Source organism: Mandrillus leucophaeus, unplaced genomic scaffold (assembly GCF_000951045.1).
Source record: "Mandrillus leucophaeus isolate KB7577 unplaced genomic scaffold, Mleu.le_1.0 Scaffold239, whole genome shotgun sequence".
Lineage (NCBI taxonomy): Eukaryota > Metazoa > Chordata > Mammalia > Primates > Cercopithecidae > Mandrillus > Mandrillus leucophaeus.
The window spans coordinates 3,817,787-3,839,682 of NW_012102465.1; the positions used below are offsets into that span (position 1 = coordinate 3,817,787).

The 21,896-nt window shown below is 33.0% G+C and overlaps 1 protein-coding gene across 3 annotated transcripts in view; it reads left to right on the plus strand.

Annotated features, from left to right (window-relative positions):
- Positions 1 to 21,896, plus strand: part of CSMD3 (CUB and Sushi multiple domains 3) — a 1,277,440-nt gene that overhangs the window by 795,574 nt on the left and 459,970 nt on the right. For all 3 annotated transcript variants that reach the window (XM_011982326.1, XM_011982327.1, XM_011982328.1), the window contains 3 exons: positions 13,736 to 13,918; positions 18,045 to 18,371; positions 21,151 to 21,345. In XM_011982326.1, the coding sequence (XP_011837716.1) occupies positions 13,736 to 13,918; positions 18,045 to 18,371; positions 21,151 to 21,345 (705 nt within the window). The remainder of the gene's footprint in view (positions 1 to 13,735; positions 13,919 to 18,044; positions 18,372 to 21,150; positions 21,346 to 21,896) is intronic.

Consider the following 21,896-nt stretch of genomic DNA (forward strand, 5'->3'; position numbering starts at 1 on the left):
GATTTAGACAAAAATCTATATTCCACTTTGTTCTTTCATTCAAAGTACTTCAAAGGAAAATGTTTAAAAAATAGACAGGTTAAGTGAGGTTGCAAGTGAACAATGCTATGTTGAATCTTTTTATAAAAAGAAATGGTTCCCAATACTTTCATTTTACTGCTCCATTATTAGATTATAAACTCCTAAGAAAGAAGTGTCATGTCTCTTTAATTGACTCTATATCAAGTTTAGTTCATTTCACATGATAATAGTGTGACAGTTGCTAGGTATGGAGTATTTGGTGTGCACAAACAGAATGGTTTTCTCTTCTTAAAATAAAATCAAAGGCCCTTAACGTTGCACACAAGAGTAGCCCCACATCTCTCTAATCTCATGTCTTACATAACCCTCCCTGCATCTGAACTCTAGCTCTACTGAGCGGCTGAATTTTTCCAAATGTGCTCTTCTGTTCACACTACCATTCCTTGGTCAAACTTCTCCCCATACCTAAAAAGTCATGAGCTACCTCTACATCACCGCCGATATAAACACATCCATGCAAATCTTGCACATCTTAGTTCATCTTTCTGTTATAATCTTTTTTGTCTTTCTACTTCTTAGCAGAACTGTTTATTTTTTTTCTCCATGATCCCAATACATTTTATGATAAACTTACATTATTTATTAGACTTTTTATGTATTTGTATGCTTGTCTTCTTAGTAGGCAATAATAAATTGTCTTATTCACCTCTGTAGTCCCAACATTCAGAACGTAGTACAATTTCAAGAGTTTTTTTGAATGATGTTAGATACTTGAATGAGTAGATGAATGAATGAATATGTGAACAAGAAAGGTCAGAATATCTGAAAAATTGATAATGAAGCTATAATTAGCTGACTCACTGGATGATGGAATCTACTGATTTGGGATTTTTACATTGAAAGTGCCCTTGAGCATACATCTGAATTTTCTTTCCTCAAGTAGACTGTTACATTGTCCATTTGTCGCAGATAGTACCAAGTCCCAAACTGAGGACAAACGTCAAGGAGTTCCTTTGAAGAACTTTAAGTATACAAACAATGGGCTAAGTTTTTTTTTTTTTTTTTTTTTTTTTTAAATGCTACCTCAAGGCAAGCCGAGGAGGATTCCCTTATCGCTTCATGTTTCATCTTTAATAGTCTAAACTATAACATACCCAGTAAGTCAGAATACATAAGAAATGCACTAAACTTTTGAAATCATCTCAGAGTTTTAAAACATGTACATTTTGTAGCAAAGGTGTTGACCAGAGTATAGCACATTTTTTACCTTGAAAAATGTGTGCCAGAGAATTTTAAAATATATTCTGAATACACCTATTTACCTATTTGGCAGCTCTTATAGACTGTGTATTTTTTAAGGGCAGAGATTATGGTATGTATCTTCTTTGTGATACAGGGGAGGAAAAATTTCTCCTCTACCCTTTTAGGGTATCTGACTAGGCCTAAGAAACTGACAAGAGATAGATTAACAGGAGAAAAAGTAGGTAAGTTTTATAAAAATTTTCCATGTGCATGAGAGTCCTCAAGAAATGAAGATCCAAAGAAGTGACCAGAGCAGAAAGCTTATATATTTTTTGGACAAAGAAATAATAAATTTGTGAAGAAATGAGAAGACAAGGGGTTTGGGCTGGGGCATTAACTTATGGGGAAGTGATTAAGATATGCTGGAGAACACTAGTCAAAGGTAGGGATTATTTTAGCAAGTTTGTTGTGCAGATTCATTTCAGTGTTGATTTCCAGTCTCTGGTGATAAAGATGTTCTTTTCTTTCTAGGATATCTTTCTCATGGGAAATTTCTTGGCTTGTTTTTAGGTAAAAGAGAGGAGGTCAGAAAGTTCTGTATCTGCTGTTTCTCAAGTGCCTTCATCTCAAAATAAATAATATTTTGGGGTAGCATGTCTTGAACTACTTCAGCAGCCATAGTTCCTACCCCAGTTCTTTGTACACAGTATATGCTCTGTAAATATTGAACTGAAGTGAACTGATCATACATTAAAGTTGATGAGACTAGCTTTAACATTTCCTTAACTAAACCACTTATAATCATCAAGAAGTGTGGATTTTTTAAATTCATTCCCACTATATCTCATTAACTTGTTTTGGACATGAAATAAATTTATAAGCTAGGGAGCTATTACATTAGAGCATTAGTTCTTGATTTTGGAATTGTCACATTGTGGAGCATTTCAAAGTGTTATGAGGTTTCAGGAAATATATTACTACTAGTAAATAATGTTTGAAGTACCTACATTTGTAAATTATGTATTTCATTTTAATTAAGCTAGAGAACAATTAGTCTTATTCATAAAAATAAGCTTAATCGCACACTCTTGTATTTCAATGTGTTCTCTTGAGAGAGAGAGAGAAACACAGAGACAGACAGAGTGAGAGAGAGAGGATGGAGCTACTATTAAGCAGAGTCTTGCATAAAACCCCCGGAAACTCACAGCCAGAAAAATTTCTGATAATTATTGGGTTGCAGCAAAATGCTACATAATCCAAATGCATAGATCCCATACCTATGAAGACTGGCCAACTCCTTGTCTGTCCACAGACATTTTGTGCAGTTCCTCTAGCCATCCTGTAAATTTGCGATCTAAGAACTGAGTTGACGATATAAATGGCTTGTCATAAATACTCAGTACAACCATAAAAACAACTTCACATTAATGGTATTTCAAGTAACTTTATATTTAGAGTCAAAGAAAAGCATAGTTTTTATCACAGTTAAAGAGTTCCGATTTCTGTTAAACATATTGAAGTATTCTTGTTGGGCTTGGTGGTTCGTGCCTGTAATCCCAGCTACTTAGGAGTTGAGGTGGGGGGATCATTGAGGTGAGGAGTTTGAAACCAAGTCTGAGCAACATAGTGAGAGCCTGTTTCTAAAAAAGAGAGAGAGAAAGAGAGAGAGAGAGATAATTAAATATGTATTTTTTAGAGTGTCTCTATTTGCTGTATCTCAAAAGAGTGCATGATTTAACTACTAGTTGCAGATGTTACATATTAGCTCTGTGTAAAATGGAAACCCTTGTCCCAGGGCATACTTGCTGCTATTCTAAATTTTGCATATTTTTATTAAATTGTTGTACCCAATCTGAGGCATTTTAAATGTCAGTGTTTACATTAAGATTGTAAAACACTTCACACATTTATTTATTATTATAAATAAGTCTTTTAATGCTTTCTGTGGGCAGTTATAGATTTCCTCCTCAAAACCTCTCTAAATATTGACTATAGTCTCGTTTGTCTGAGATGCTTGAAGGTGAGACATGGTTTAACTCACAAGGCCTTTTCTAGCTGCATGATTCTATATTCCACAACCTTTTTGTAAACCCGTTGTTGAGCTAATGAGATTCCCAAAAGGCTTCTTAACATTAAGAATCAGCAAAACTGCAAGTTTTACAGATCACTTTCTTTTAACCTACACAGTTTCTCTGTGAAGTATTTGAATTATAGTGTCAACTGTTGTCAAGTCAGAGACTGATCAATGAGTAGTTCTATGTCACTTTAAGGCCAGATGTTACTCTTTAGCTGGAAATCTGATTGAATTTAAAATTAGGGTTTATTACTTTAGCCATCAAGGATCAAAGTTACTTGGTCACTTTGAAAAGTGTTGAAAAAGTCCTGTTTCTACAAATTTTAGCCACTGCCATTTAAACTTATATTTCCAATATTGCTCTGAATTCACTGCATGAGAGCATTCTGACTGCTCTGCTTTTATTTCCTCTGACCTCCCATTCTAATTTATTTCAGCACCTCTTCCCCTGCTTCTGATTTCTTTGCCTGCACAGCAGGGAAGAAAAAGAAAAGAGCAGAATCATGTGCTACTCTCTATGGGTGCTAACCTCTGACCCTGGGGATGGATCCTCCCTTTGTTTCTTCCATTTAGTTGTGGATGATGCACAGATATTGAGCTGACAGTGGAGGCAACATGTATTAAAGAAATTCCAACCTCATTTTCTATTCTGAAATACATAATTATTATCACAAAATCAAGTACCAGTAGGATGCAAACTAAATTTTTGTGTGTGTTGAATTGATATTTCAATAGTAAGTTATATTGTATCAGTAAAAAACTCTGCAGGAAACAAATGGCACATTCATACTGGGTGTGTGGGGGTAGAGCTTAAGGAAACTAACAAAGGATTGTACCATATCTCTGGCTATTGACAGCAGGGAGCCACTAGTAGCTTCAGGAATGATAACCACAGCTTGGAGGACAGCGGTATGGAGTGGGCTGCCATACATAAGTGTGGTTTTCACTAATGGGACACAGCCATCACATAGCGATCAGGCAAAGAAGGAACTGGGGGAAATACCCTAATTCACTCTCCTCCTGACCTCCTCAACCCACTGTCCTACCAAAGTCCTGCTCGCTGCCTGATAACTCTGTTCTCTTACCCACAGAAAGCCTGATAGCACAGGGTCCTGGCTATCGTGGGACCATGTGGATCAGAGTTTACCTGGAAGTGGGAAAGAAGTGCAAAACCCGAGCAGAGAAGGGGCAGAATGGCTTTCGTGGGTAAACAGAAGATATCCAACACTCATATCTTTAAATTTCAAGACAACTATACAATTTAAATCATTCAAAAGACATAGCTGAAATATGTATCGCCCTATGATTTTCTCTAACTATGAGATTTTGTGATTGCTTATATTGTTTATTAAGAGGACCATATACTTTTATATGTTCTTAATTGCCTTCCTTCCTTCCTTCTTTATACATTCCACAACTGTTTCTTGAATATTAGGCTCTGAGAGAGGGTATAGTGCTTAAGAACTCATATCCTGGAATCACACTGACTGTATTCAAAAGCCAGCTCTGCAACTTACAATTTGTGTGTCTTTAGACAAATCCTTTAACTTTTGGGGTCCTCATGGGGCTGTGTCAGGATTAGATGTAACAGCTTAGAACCGTGTGATAGATAAATTATACGTAAGTGTTTAGACACTTGGGATACAAAGTAAAAAAAAATAAATAAAAAGACAGATGAGTAAATCAATAATTATAATAAAATACTTGGACCAATATAGGTATGTCCAAGGCCTATAGAAGCCCAAAGAAAAGAGCAATTAACAGTGCTCACAAGCTCAGGGCACTCATTATGGAGGATGTATAGTTTGACCTTAAGAAATAATTAGGAATTTCTTCATGTTTTATCCACTCAGAGAATGCCTTCTTTTCAGGCAGAGAAGATGTCATGCCTCAGGGCACAGAGGCTGAAAGGGAAAGACAAGTACTTCAACATGTCTGACCCTTAGGTTACTTATTAGAAAATGATGGCAGACAGGACTGGAGAGGTAGGAAAGGCTGAGATCATGAAGGGCCCTCTATGGTAAGGAAGCTGAAGAGATCTAAATAGTTCCCAAATTACCTTCAGAGTGTGCAAGGGTGGAACTAGTGTGCCAAAGGAGTAGAGACAAAAAAGTTTCCTAAAATTAATATGACCATTCTTTCCCTTTCAACACTGGACTCAGGGAATCCTTTTCTTTCCCTCATTTTTCCCAGCACCTAGCTTACAGTGTCTCATTCCATTCTTTCTCTCGATTATCATGGGACAATAGAAAAGAGTGTGGGCATTGAAATCAAGTAGATGTTGGGTAGGATCTCAGTTGAGCTATTTCTACATATATAACTGTGGTCAGCTTCTCCAAACTTCTTTTTTTTTTTTTTTTTCCATCCATTAATGGGAAATAATGGTGACTGGCTAATAGCATTGCAATAAAAATTACATGAGTTAAAATGATTATAGTATTCAGCAATCCCCTTTTCAAAAATAATCAATAATGTCAGCTAATATTCTTATCTTCCTGGAAATTGCATCCATGTTTCAATCTTAAGGTACTCTAATCCCCTACCGTGTCTACCAATTTGTTTGCCAGTGGTCACTCACTTGTCTTAGCTTTGATTCCCTAGAAAACATAGTTGAAGCAAAGATTATAAACTAATACTTTATTGAGGAGCTTGGGAGGTGTATTTCTAAGACAGCAAGAAAGAGGGGGAAAGTTATATAAACAGAGTAATTGGAGAATCAAATATAAGGTGGTACATTACTCAGCTGAATGTTTAATTATGTGAGCCATGTGGACCAGTTGTGATTTAGAACCACCTGTTTTGGGAGAGGAAGGGTTAACAATTTATCTACCGGTCTCCTTCCTCTCTCTTCTCTTACTTCTTGATGGTCAAATTTCATCTCTCAGGCTTTAAATTCTCCACAATTTGATGCTGTTATCCACTGCTGTGGGAAGATTCCTGTGTTCCTGTGGAGTCAAATCTGGGTACTGGAGCTGCTATAGTTTATGTTGCAATTGACAAGAAAAAGGCAATTGTTACCATGGTTGTTCTGTCCTTAAGCCTTCATGCGTCTGAGGCAACTGGTAACATTAGAAGAGGAGCCAATCGAAGTTATCATGAGTGTCACTTCTGTCATATTCTCTTCATTAAAATCCAGGCAAAAATACTGGCCAATAATCAAAAAGGGGGGAATTTGACTTTATCTTTTGTTTTTTTGCTTTTGTTTGTTTGTTTGTTTTTGAGATGGAGGTCTGCTCTTGTTGCCCAGGCTGGCATGTAGTGACACGATCTCTACTCATTACAACCTCTGCCTCCTGGGTTCAAGCGATTTTCCAGCCTCAGCCTCCCAAGTAGCTGGAATTACAGGCTCCTGCCACCATGCCCGGCTAAGTTTTGTATTTTTAGTAGAAACGGGGTTTCTCCATGTTGGTCAGGCTGCTCTCAACCTCCTGACCTCAGGTGATCCACCTGCCTTGGCCTATCAAAGTGCTGGGATTGCAGGCATGAGCCACCACGCCCGGCCAACTCTACCTTTTGATAGAAGCATCAAAGAATTTGCAGACGTGTTTTAAAACCACTATGGAATGATTTGAGAACAAGTTGCAAACATAATAGCCCATCACTCCCAAATATTCAGTTTGAATTGCCCCAAAACAAAAAACTCCTTTATGTAACCACAAAACAACCATACAAGTTAGAAAATCAACATTAATAAAACGCTTCCAAACAAATTAACAAACCCCATCCAAATTTCACTAACTACACACACACATGCATGTGAGCACGTGCGCACACACAAACATGTATGTTTTTCATTTCTTGTCCAGGATTCAACTCAAGAACCTGCATTGCATTGTTGTCATGTCTCTTTAATTTCCTTCAATCTGGATGAGTTCCTCAATGTTTCCCTATCTGTTATGACCTTGATAGCTCTTTTATTTTATGATATATCCCTCAATCTAGTTCCATACAATCTTTTCCCATACGCAGACATAGGCCACACATTCTTGACAGGGGTACCACAAAAATGATGCTTGTCCTCTCAGTACATCACACCAGGATGCAAACAATGTCAATATATCCCAATATATGCCCTATGTGGTCATTGATCACCTAGTAAAATGGGTTTCTTCCAGGATTTTTCATGAGAACATCACTAATTTCACCTTTGTGATTTATATGTGTTTCACAAGAGAGGTAATATCTTATCTTTTATCAAACATCCAGCCAAGAATCCACAACCACTGTGATGGTTGCCAAATATTAGTTTTCTTTTTTTTCCTCACTTATTCGGTATTTATTAACTGTCCCTCTATATGGAGAAAATGTTTTCCCTTTGTCCCATTTATTTATTTATATCAATAGGAATGAATGCATTCAAATTTTATTCAATGTGTTGTACTCTGCCATTATCATTGTTTGATGGTTAAATTGCACCAGAATACCCAGTGAAGCTTCTTCAAACTGACCTCTATGTCCTTTTGATATGTCCCCATCATCATTCTTTAAGTACACCCCGCTTTTCTGGCACAACAGGGTATTCCAGCCTCACTTATCCTTTTCCTTGTCCATCGCCTAAAATCAGCCTCCCCGGTTTCCTTTAGTGAAGAATGGTATGTAGACACCAACATCTGGGTACTTGATGTACTTGTTTCTATAGAGCTTTATTGCTTTTAGGACTCTCAGTGGATGTGGCTAGAAAATATGTGCACATATATATGTACATATATGTGTATGCATGACATATGTATGTATATGCACCCATTCATATCTAGTTATAATTCATATTTTAAACTTGAGTTCACACCATTTTTTAACATTTCATTTTAACCTCTTAGGATTCTTTGTAGTCTTTTCTCTTTCTACATTTGTAAATGCTCTTTTTGATAGTGAGAAGTCTGTCTATCCTTACCGTCAATGTTTCTGATTCTCACCCTTCTTCATATCTACTTAACCTCCCAACCTTACTGGCTGCCTTTTTAGCCTCACGTCTACTTCTCTGGCCCTCATCCATGATACCACCTACTTGACCCTGCCATCTCCTCAACCTCTGGTGCCACCGTCACTGCCACCTAACTCTACCCATTGCACTTTGAAAGAAAAGGGAAGAAAAAGGCTTTATACCTTTTCTGATACTGTTCTCTCTATTTGGGATACTTTTTCCTTCTTTTGTCTTTTTTAGTCTATTCAGTGAGTTAACTCTGAAAATAACTTCAGGGTTACCTCTTCGGTGTTGTCTTTACCTCTTTTCCAATCTCCAACTCCAAGGAGACTTAGCTAATACCTCCTTTTTGCCTTCAGTTAAGAACAGGGGCTACATTTTATTTGTCTTTATATCCTTAGTACCTTATTTTATTTTTTATAAATATTAGAAACTAAGTAAAAGTTTTATAAATGAATAACTAGTGAATGAAAAGTCTTCCACAATAGCATGGTGATTAAGACTTTATACAAATCTCAATTTACAAGATTTGGGTGGAGAGACAAAGCCTAATCATATCACTGCTGCACAGGAAGAAAATCCAAAAGCAGTGGTACATAATAGGTGCGTGTTTACTTTACTTACTGTGTATTGTTTCCAGTCTATGTTAGAGAGTATTTACAGCTTCATTACATTTAAAACATATTCTTAATTTTAAAGAATGTTGTATTAATGGAGCAAAGAAAAAAATATGGTTTCAAATAGATTAACACTCACTCTCAACACAAACCCAAAGATAATAGAAAGTGTATTTTAAAAATATAATGATGCCTAAGAATGAAAAGATAAAATTTTTAATTGTTTTGAGGCTGTAGGGTATTCCCAAGATAAAAAAGTATAAATAAACATGAAAATAAATGGTTGTTATCATTGTATTTTCTTGCTCAAACATAAGTTTTGTTCTCCCCTAAACTACTTCCTCCTGCATCTTTTCATCATAGGCATAACAAACATTATGATTCACTGTATAAATTTTGAAATATGCTGCATTAGAATAAAGTTCACTGTGCTACTCTTTAAATACACTTATCATTAAATCCAAGGAAACACAGTAAAAGAGCAATAAGAAAATATTTTTAAATAATTAGAGTAGGTACCCTCACAAAATTAAGGGGAGAAATTGTATTCATGAATAAAGAAAGAAGACGACTATGAAGCAATAAGAAATAACAATGATTAAAATCATTAAATATTTAGGAAACGACAACAAGATTTTTCAATATTTAAGATAATTTGTAATTAAATAAAACGAAACAGTGAATTAGTAAACTGAAGTTTATAATATATAAATGTATATGTGTGTATATGTGTATTTTTTATATAAATATGGAATTATTGAATTCTTCTAGAATGCAAAATAGGGAATCTTTACAAATGAGAAGTTGAAAGGTTGAGCAACATGAAGGCTAAATTTCTAATTTTCAACATTCAATGTGAACAAGTTTCAGAAAGATGAGGACATATAATAAACAACATTTTAAAGAAAATAATGTTAACAATTTCCTAGAATTGAAAAAAAAAAAGTTACAAGGTATTTGACAGAAGTAATCTATTGAGCACTTAGTAGAAAAAATAGACTTAAAAATGAGTATATTTAAAAACAGCAAGTCTGAGAAGGAACCCTAGCTCTTAAAAGAATGGAGGAGAAGAGACAGATTAATTATGAAAATTAAAATCAATTTGGTATCATATTTCTTATCAGGAATACTAGATGGATAAAAGACTAGAGGAAAATATCTTTAAAATGCTGAGGGCAAATCATTTTGAATTAAAATTTTATAACTTAACCACTATTAGTCAATAGTGAGGGCAAAATAAAGACATTTTCAGATGAAGAAGGATCTATTCTTTCAATAACAGAAACAAGTTTTAGAAGAAGGTATAAGAGTAATAAACTGTGAACCTAGCAATAGTATCACCCCCCAATCACCTAGCACTTTAACATAACTATTTCCTATTTAATCTTTTCTTTCACTGAACTGTATATCACATTTTAAAATAAGACGTCATTTGTTTATTATTATTATTATTATATTATTATTATTATTATTTTTTGAGACAGAGTCTCACTGTGTTCCCCAGGCTGGAGTGCAGTGGTGCAATCTCCGCTCACTGCAAGCCCCGCCTCCCGGGTTCCCGCCATTCTCCTGCCTCAGCCTCCGGAGTAGCTGGGACTACAGGCTCCCACCACCATGCCCAGCTAATTTTTTTTTTTTTTCAGTAGAGACGGGGTTTCACCGCATTAGCCAGGATGGTCTCGATCTCCTGACCCCGTGATCCGTCCGCTTCAGCCTCCCAAAGTGCTGGGATTACAGGTGTGAGCCACCGCGCCTGGACTGTTTATTATTTATAGTTTGCAAATTTCCAATGGAATACATGCTTTCAGAGAGAGAGATCTTTGTTTATTTATTGATGTATCCTAGACACCTAGAACATCATCTGACACATGTAAATACAGTAGTCCCACCTTGTTCATAAGGATATGATTCAATAGCCCCAATGGGTGCTTTAAACCACAGATGGTCCTGAACTTTATACAGGCTATTATTTTCTATAGATAGGTAGATAGATAGATAGATAGATAGAATAAAGATTAATTTGTAAATTAGACACAGCTTGATAACAATAATTAAAAATAAAATAGAACAATTATAATAATATACTGTCATAAAAGTTATGTGAATGTGCTCTCTGTCTCTCTGAAAATAATTCACTGTACTATACTTACCTATTTTTGGACCACAGTTGATCTCAGGTAACTGCAACCGCAGAAAGCAAAATGCAGATAAAGAGGAACTAGTGTGTAAGATGATCAACTGTTGCATAAACTAAATAACTGAACGATGCTTTAAAATATGTGAAGTGAATTTGATTCAACTATTAAAGAGTGTTGTCGAATTCACACTTGGAACTTTAACAGGCTTCTTTAAGAAGTTGTTGGAGCCAGTAGACATTGAAGGCATAAATAATTTCAATTTGATTAATATAACAAATTGAAATGAATATATTTCATTTATTTATCCACTGCAAGACCTTGATATACATATATGGAATACTAAAGAAACAATGTTAGAAAGCAACAACAAAATGATAGCTCAACCCATAAATTTTAAAACACTCAGAAATTATTTATGAGTTACAAAGTAAACCAAAACACAAACTACAAACTTCTCACAAGTGAACAATAAAATCTCTTCATATCAATTTAGAGCTAAATTTGTTTTATTTTTTAATAAATGAGAAAGACTGAAAATACACTAAAAAAAAGTTCTAAGATTTCAACTCAGGAAAACAGAAAAAAAGAGCAGCAATATAATCCAAAAGAAAACTGAAGATGGAATCCAAAAATATAAAAAGAAAAGATGTTTAAATTAAAATAAAAACAATAGAATTTGCCAGGCACGGTGGCTCACATCTGTAATCCCAGCGCTTAGAGAGACCAAGAAGGGTGAATGACTTGAGTTCAGGAGTTCGAGACCAGCCTGGCCAACATCGTGAAACCCCGTCTGCACTAAAAATACAGAAACTAGTTGGGCATGGTGGCATGAGCGCCTGTAGTCCCAGGAAGCTGAGGCAGGAGAATCTCTTGAACCTGGGAGGCAGAGGTTACAATGAGCCGAGATCATGCCACTGTACTTCAGCCTGGGTGAGAGAGTAAGAGACTCTGTAAAAAAAAAAAAAAAAAAAAGCCAGAATTTATCAACAGCAAACACTGGTTCTTTAAGCTGACTAATAAATTTGACAACCTTTTGTAAATATGAAGAAAGAAAACCAGAAAGTAAATACTAATAGCATTAGAAGTGAGAAATAATTATGGCATATTTGTAATGGAGATGTTAAAAAATCTTGTAACAGAATTCTGCTATGACTAAACTACCAGCAAACCTTGAAAAATGTCACTTCCCTAAGGTTCATGGGTTGCCAATATTGGTCCAAAACCCTTTCCAAGAAACAAACAAAAGAAAAAACAAACAAACACAAAAAAACACTTAAATAGGAAAATAACCTTAGAGGCACATAAAATGGTAGTCACATTACTACCAAACTCATCCATGCAATACTCCAATATTTTTTCTTATAAAAATTAACCTAAAGACTAGTAAAATGTGGAAAATTACTAGTATCTTCTCTTGATATTAAAACTAGGTAGGAAGAGCAGAAGAAAAAAATTATAGACTAATGTCCCTGATAGATAAAAAAAGTCTAAGAAAATATAAAATCAAATCCAGTTTTTTAAATAAATCATCAAAAGCACATATGATTTCTGCTAAGCATACAAGGATGTTCAAAAGTGTCTCTAAAACATATTGTTTGGTTAAAACGGAGAAAGAAAATAATATTGACAGTATAATAAAAGTTAAAGTATGATATACATGAAACAATACTGCATAGTTTTTGTGAAGATAATTTTTAGGTTTCTATAATGTTACATAACAGATATGTCTGCATGGAATTATACATCTTGAAAACAGAACTGGAAAGATACACGTTAAATTGGTGCTAGTGGGTAACAGAGGAGCTAGGAATGTGATGATATTGGAGTGTCAGGAGAGACTATAACTTTATCTTAAAGTTACATTTTTTAAATTTGTATTTATTTTTACTTGTTACTATTATTTGTCTGAAGATAACTGTATTACTAAGATTTTATGTGACTTATAAGCCAAATCAACCACCACAATAATTTCCTGCTAACATTCATAGTTAAACAGTGATGATCCCAGATATTTGAAGTTTCTTTGGATGCACTTCAAAGGTTGTTTTAATGGTGTTAAAATATTTTTTTTGATCTCTTTCAATTGATCCAAGAAACATTTATTAAGGAACATAGCTGAGTATTTTGGAATTCAAACCTGATTGCTTCCTTTGAGTAGATTTATTTTGGCCGGGGGGTCTAGTTGGGGAAATAATTCAACCAACAAGTACCAGATTGAGGAACAAATCCTAGGTGACAGGTATTCATCGATTTCTGTAGGAGTATAGACACAGAGAATGTTCCCTCATGTCCTGGTCATGATTCAAAGATTTACTATATCCTGTAGAAATTATAAGAATAAGAAAAGTCTTTGGAATTTGAGGGAAATATACATTTATGTCTAGGTGTGTGTACATTTATGTGTATATGTCATACAAAGAGAAAATCTGAGATCTTATCATAGTTTTTGTTAAGTACATGGCCTCTGGCCACCTCATTAGCTCTGATAACCTCAGATTCTTCATCTACAAAAAGAAAGATATATACTAATTATTCTCTAAAGATCATTTATCCAATCATGCCTATCAGAGTGGCAAAAAAAAAAAAAATAAGATTGGAGAATATATTTATTTTTTGATCTGAAATATCTCCACAACAAAGAGCATATATCTACCTAACTTGTATAATGGGTATCATATGCCTGCAACCCTTGGAAGGTGACTTTTGTCTTCTATTTTTCCAGAAATTGAGAAAGAAAGTTGTGGTGATCCTGGTACACCCTTATATGGAATTAGAGAAGGCGATGGATTTTCTAATCGTGATGTTTTAAGGTTTGAATGCCAGTTTGGGTTTGAATTAATTGGAGAGAAATCCATTGTTTGTCAAGAGAATAACCAATGGTCTGCAAACATACCCATCTGTATCTGTGAGTACCAAATGCTTTGCTCCCAGACAGCATATGTTACACTGTCCTTGCATATAATTGCTTTTGTAATTAATTGCAAAGAGCTGCAACCGTGTAATTGTTTTTGGATGAGTAGCACTTTGTGATACTATCTTTAACAAGTGTGCTTATGCCAAATTATAAATTTTATTACAGATTTAAATAAAGTTAACATAGTTCACTTGGTAATGGCAAAATATATATTACGTGTGTTCTTACATTTTATTTCGTGGCATTTTATACTTTCTAGATAGCATACTTCTTATGGAAATTATACATCTGAATGAATTCTAATAGACTCATTTATTTTAATAAGATAGTATAAGTTTATTTGCAATCAAAAACATTAAAATATTTAAAGCTTATATTTTATGTATAATGCACTAACTTATTTTTGCTTGTAGATGTTAACACTAATGCATGAGGTGACATTTTTTTATATTGCATAGAACACAATTCATTAACATTAATGATATACAATATGCTTGGATTAAAATAGTGTATTCAAATACATTAAGATATTGCAGTTTAACTACAGTAAAAGTATAATTTGTATTGTCTATTCATGTACTTGGTGGGCTCAATTAAATACTGTCTTCGTTACATTAAAATGAAGTGGATATTTTTAGAATCTGGCAGAAATTTCCCTAATAACAGTATATTGTGTTTGCTCTTCAGGAAGTCTAGAAGAGGAAAAGTGCACAGGTTCCCTTCACAGACTCTTTTTGTTTTAGTTCTTATCTTTAACCAAGATCACTTGGTGAAGTTCTTGTAAGAGAAGAAAACATATTAGGAGGATCTGATTCGATTTACTAAAGCTTAGTAATACTTCAAAATACTTTTGTTGAAAGTTTTTAATTCTAGGTGTTCTTCTAGGAGGACAACGTTGACTTAATACTGGAGAATCCATTAATGTAATATATCACATCAAAAATAAAAATATTTTAAGAGCATTTTAATAGACTCCAAAATGCATTTAGTGAAAATATTGAAAATTTTGCTGACTAAAACCAATTTTTAAAACATTCTTGAATACTAGGAAGTATTTTTTACTATTTTAAAATTAAGTCTAATATCCTGATATGTGATAAAAATGTAGCAATTAATAATGTTTTATATACCAGTAATAGCTAACTTGAAAATACATTTAAAAGAGAATGTATTCAGAAAAAACAATTATAAAATACATATAAATAATCCTCATATATTTCAAATAACTCATACAAAAAAATTATAAAACTTTACAAGAAAAGAAAATTTTATGGGAACAAAATACAGATAGAAGCCATGTTCCTGAATGATAAATTAATATATCAAATACATGAGTTATACAGAAATTGCTTTTAATTTTAGTCAAAATTCTAACATAGTTTTTCTGGGAACTTGGCGTACTGCATTGACATATAGCTAAGTAAAAATCAGGTAGGAGTAGATACAAGAATTTTGTAAAAGCAAAGTGCTTCTGTGGATGCTAAATTATCATACTAAGTTATGAGTATGGTACCGACAAATTGTAACACACTTGGCAAAGGGAAGTTACATAAAAACTGCATCTGATGTAATTAAGAATTTAAAGTATGATATAAGCATCTATCTATCTGATAACAGAGATTAAAGTGGTGTCTTTGGTTAGCTCTTGCTCCAAGTGGGGATCATTCAGATCAGGAGATGACAAACCGACTGTGGGCCAAATCCATCCTCCTGCCTGGATTTTTAAGTAAAGTTTTATTGGAACATAACCAAACACTTTCATTTACTGATTGTGCATAGCTGCCTTCCAGCAACAATTGCAGAATTAAATAGTTGCAAAGGAGATCGTATGGTTTGCAAAGCCAAAGCATTTATTACCTACTCCTTTACAGAAAAAGATTGCCAATCCTTAATTTAGATAGGAGTTATAGGATCAAATTATTTCAGGACCCAGGCAGGAAAGAGTGTGAGGAGGGAATAGAAGTAAGCATGTGTGCACCCATTTTGGAAGTGGTAGGAAACTGGGGTGCCTTAACTTTTCAGGATAAGTTAGAATAAAAGATGTTTTTCCCTTAAATATGAACTATGATGATTTTTTGATGCGATTTCAAATTTTTATGGGGGCAGAAGAAAAAAATAAATCAAGCCGAACACATCTGCAATCTGAATTCAATCAATACAAGCTTTAGTTTAACTCATAAAATTATGCAGAAAAAATAGATTTAAAGTGCAAAATATTTTTGAATGATAAAATGGTAAAAGTTATATAGAGAGATTATCTGTCGGTAGATGCAGCTATACCTGTGGTTTCATATTTGTGTAGATAAAGAAATAGATATTGGTGTAATGTCTGAATGTTAATAAAATATATGACCCTAAAAGATTGTAAGAAATGCAAACAATTATTTCAATATTCAAATTAAAAATAATGTATGCCAAAATATTATTAAAATAAAATAATGAGAAACTTCTATGCATATTATAAAGTAAGAGATCATAATCTTAAATGATTAGATTTATGAGCAGATAATTTTTTAAAAGATAATAAAAATGTCTAATAAAAGTAAGAAATCTTCAACTTCTCTAGTAGTCAATAAATGCAAGTTAAGACAATGAGTTATCACTTTTCTTTTCAATGGAGGAAAAGGAAAATAATCACAATATTTTATACTGGTACAGGTGTTATATTCTTTGATATTTCCATTATTTTTCAATAATATTGAAATAACTTTTTAAATCAGAAATTTAGCAAAATGTTTTGAGACTAAAATTCATATCCTTTGTCATACTAAGTACATTTTTTTGAAAATGTATACCAAAGAAAATGAACAAAAAAACTTTTCTTCAAGAATATAGTCAGTGTTATTTATATTGCAAAAATTTTTAAATACAATTTTAAATGTCAAACACTAGAAGAAAAGTTAATGTTCATATGCCCATATAAATTAATGGGGTGAGAGTTTTAACTAATAACTATAAATTTTGCTTAAAAACTTGACTTGAAAATCTCACATATTAAGTATAAGGAAAACATAATTTAGTACAAAATGTAGGAAATTCAATTTTTTAAAAAATATGTAATAAAAGGCCAGGCTTGGTAGCTCATGCCTGTAATCCCAGCACTTTGGGAGGCCGAGGTGGGTGGATCACTTGAGGACAGGGGTTCGAGACCAGCCTGACCAACATGACGAAACCCCATCTCTAATAAAAATACAAAAATTAGCTGGGCGTGACGGGCGTGCCTGTAATCCCAGCTACTAGGGAAGCTGAGGTGGGAGAATGGCTTGAACCCGGAAGGTGGAGATTGCAGTGATCCTAGATGGCGCCATTGCACTCCAGCCTGCGCGACAAAATGAGACTCTGTCTCTGAAAACAAACAAACAAAATGTAATGAAAACTTTGGAAGATAATATATCGACACTTAAACTTTGATTTTCTTTGAGTAGTATATCATTTTCTTTTCTGTTTCTTTATTTTTCCTCTGCTTTCTAAATGTTCTATGTGAACTTTCAAATCAGATGTTTTAAAAGTTAAAAAACTGGAGGAGAAAGACGACTTCATTTTAGTGTGATGCAAGAGCTCTCATTTAGTTGTTCTTCAGGTTTTAGCCACTAATAATGTCTGTTATAGAAGTTAATTTATCTCTTTATTTGTGTGGTAAACTATCAGAGCATCCATTGCCACCATAGAAATGAAACTCACACATTGATAACCACTACCTTGAGTATTTTCTGAGCCACCGGATTCTTGTTCTGTTAATATCCACTTAATAATATTTGTCTTCAATCATTTCAAGAACCTTATTCCTTTCTATGGGAACTTCCATATATTTCTTCATTTTTTAAACACTGAAATGAACACTTTGCACAGTCTAACATAAGCAAGATATGTGTCAAAAATTTGCTATTATTCCAATTATATTTTTGTGCATTAAAGGTAGAGCCTTAAGTTTATCCAAAGTACTAGTTGCCTTTTTCAATATGTAAAAATGGTAACCTTTTTGTTCTGTTTTACAATTTACATAATTTAATATTATCTTATTATACTGCTAATTATCATAATTGTAGAATATGAGAAAATAAGGTGAAATATTATTTTTGAATATTTATCATATTTTATAATCTTCCTATTTCACCAGTTCCCTGCCTCTCTAACTTTACTGCACCAATGGGAACAGTTCTTTCTCCTGATTACCCAGAAGGGTATGGAAATAATTTAAATTGCATCTGGACGATAATCTCTGATCCAGGGAGCCGGATACATCTTTCTTTCAATGATTTTGATCTGGAATCCCAGTTTGATTTCCTTGCTGTGAAAGATGGTGACTCTCCAGATTCCCCAATTCTTGGAACCTTTACTGGGGCTGAGGTGCCTTCCCATCTTACTAGTAATAGTCACATACTGCGATTAGAATTTCAGGCTGACCACTCTATGTCAGGACGTGGCTTTAACATCACTTACAACAGTAAGTTTCTGTTTCTGTTTTTTTCCCATATAATATATTTCTATAAATTTGAGTTGAAAAGTGATCATGCATGTTGATTCTCTTGTTTCCTAGTTAAGAAAATTTGTAAAAGCTGTAAATCTCATTGTGCCAAAGTTGATCATTTCTTCCTTCATTTCCAATCACATTTTACTCCTTATTATTACTATTATTATGATTATTAATACATTTCTTTCTTTGTGAGAGGTCCAATATCAAGGAAATATGTTTCAAATATTGTTTTTGTATAAGACAATATATTTATAATTGTTATATCAGCCAACATATTTATATCTTAGCATAAACTCAAACCTATTATAGATCACGTACTTTGCTATTTGTATGCAACGTGAAAGAGAAATAGAGTTTCCCTTGAAGATATTCGTGCACCAATAGATGTTAAACAACTAATAATGGCATAGAATTAAAATTCCAAAGAAGAAATCACGTGACTACAGTAGCATCATAGAAAAGGAAGTAATGACCTTTGGATCTTAGTTTTGTTTTAGGTTTTATAACTGAGCCACAATACTCACATTAGTAAAACCACAGTGGATTGCTATAAAGAATAAATTAGGTGATGCATGTGAATAATTTAGCACAAAGTACGTATTACCTAGTAAAAGCTTAATAAACATTAGCCATTATTGTTTAGTTGGTTTTTGAACAATAATCTTGACATTTTGTTTTACTGTGTGAGATGTTGAATATTATTTATCTGCAAAAATGTTTATAATTCTAGAAAAAAGATGAATCACATAAAAAAGAAAAAATTTTAGTAGATTAATAATACTTACATACTAATGCCTCTGTTTGCAAATATTATACCTGAAACCATAGAATACTAGTAATTTTTATTGCTTTTCCTTGAAGCTTTTACACTGTGTCAGACCAATTGGATGAGTTAATATTTAAGTGTCACATAATAATAGGATTTAGTTTCCAGCTCTTCCTGTTGCTTTATAGAAAGAATTTCACACCTCACTCCCATCCTCACCTATTCAATGTTAAGCTTTGGCAGGTAGTAACAAAGTATAGTTGTTGTATTTTCAAAGCGACACTAGTGGTGAATAGTGTAACTGTAAGTTGTAAACATGTAATTGCCTATTATCAAAGTTAAATTAGCGGTGAAGTGTGTCATAGAAACTTGTTGTATAAAAAGACTGCTTTATCTGAGAATCTTTTAAAAATATTTCATGTACGTGTCTAAAGATAGATATGTATATGCATCTATCTATCTGTAATTTTTATTTTGTCTTAAATAAGCAATATTATTACCTTTAATGTTGATAGTTTTTCAGGGTACTATGGAACTAGTTCTCCCTGTTCCTGGTTCTGTTCTATAGTAAATAATCAATAATGTGAAATTTATTTTATTTAACGCTTACTAATCAGATTCATTTTTTTCTGAAAAAATGTCAATCAGGTACTCTATATTAGAGTCGCACTGCTTAATTAAAATTGAATTTTTAAAATTACAAAATAAAATAATAATTGGAAATATGTATACATACAAAACATATTTTATGTATTCTAAAACTTACCTTAATATTATTTTGCACTGTTTCATTCAAAATAAGGAGAACAGATAGTAAAATTATACAATTAATAACCAGCATCAAAGTGATGATTAGTGAGAAAATATAAAATAACTGCCTGTACTAATGCAGTATAAATATAATAAATTATAAGCATCTCATAAAACATATTTTACACATTTAGACTTTGCTACTTTAAATATTATTCCATTTATATTATAATACATTAAAATTTTATAATATACAATTGGTCACTCAGATGAACATAGAGAAAAATTTGGATTGTTCATGTAATCTATAATCTATGAAAAATTCAAATAAACACATTTTTATTATACTCCTGCTCTTTGCTGTAATTTAGCCAAATATAAACTGTGAGAGAAACAAGGTAGAATAAGATAGTGGCCCTGAACTCAAGAACTCATGTTCTCCTGAGAGATGTGAGACAGATAACCCAAGATACAATAGGTTGTTGAGAAAAAATTAAAAACCAGTCCAGGGAATACATTTCAATCCTATCAAGTCCTATTTCTATGACCTTAGGCAAGCGACTTAACTTTTCCTGAGTCTAACATTACTCCTTTGAATAGATGGCAATACTTTCCTCATCTAAATATTAAATGAGATAATAACATATCACAGTGCCTAGAACATGATAATTGCAAAAGAATTAACTCTCTTCCCTTTTCACAGATGGCAGAAAATAAATGTCATGGAAAATTATTTTTAAAAATTGTAAAACTTTCATACTAGATTGAGACATTTCACTTTATTTCTCACTGTGAAACTCACTCTCTCTCTATTTCCAGTTGGAAATACACAAAAATAAAGAAAAATTTGTGAAGGGGTTTGGTCAATTGCTTTGCATTTTAATTAGTTGAAATTCTGACCAGCTTATACTGGAAATATTTGCATATTCTTAGCTAGTCTCATGGTCTCCAGAAATAAGCAGAAATAATTCTATTTTGAAATTTTATAATTTTAGAGTATAATTCGTATTTTAAAAAATCACATTTATTGTACATCACAGGCAAACAAGTATGGTCAGAGGAGAACCTCAAATTTAAAGCAAATAAATAAAAACTTGTGTAGAAATAAACACAACCTTTTAAAACATCTCTCTCTCTCTCTCTCTTTTTTTTTTTTTTTAACCCAAAATATAGAAAGATCTCTCTCTGGCTAATGTTGTATGTGTGTATTTTTCTTTGCATATTATTCTAAAGCATTTGGACATAATGAATGCCCTGATCCTGGAATACCAATCAATGCACGGCGGTTTGGGGACAACTTTCAATTAGGAAGTTCAATTTCAGTAATTTGTGAAGAAGGATTTATTAAAACCCAGGGAACAGAAACAATTACATGTATTCTGATGGATGGAAAAGTAATGTGGAGTGGACCAATTCCAAAATGTGGAGGTAAGTGTAGTGTGGAGTGAGAAGTAGAACCTCATCATCATTATGCACAAGAAACCGCAACAGGAAACACATTATCCTACCAGGACTGTCATAATCATTACCTTAAAACATTTCTTTGTATTCTATATTAAACATATGTTGTTCAGGAAATTACACTTTTAATTTTTCATATTGAAATAAATTTTTAGAAATCTTTTAGAAGCTTTCTTTTAAAAAAAGCTCTTATTAAAAGATACACATTAATAAATGGTAAATATTGGTCACATGTGTAAACCCTCTTTAGTATACTTCAAAGTTATAGTTTAATACACTTTATAGTTTCCATTCATTTTTTTCTTGGTAGTTTAGTTATTCATGGTACACACTAATTTTCAAAAATGTGTTAATAATAATCAATTATCATAAAAATTATCATAAATACATTTATGCTAAAACAGTCATTTATTTAAAATATATGATTTTTGAAAGCATCTTTTGCTAATCTTTTTCAGTTTTTATTTTTCCAATTAAATGTATTTAACAAGGTTCAGGGCATATGTGTGTGTGTGTGT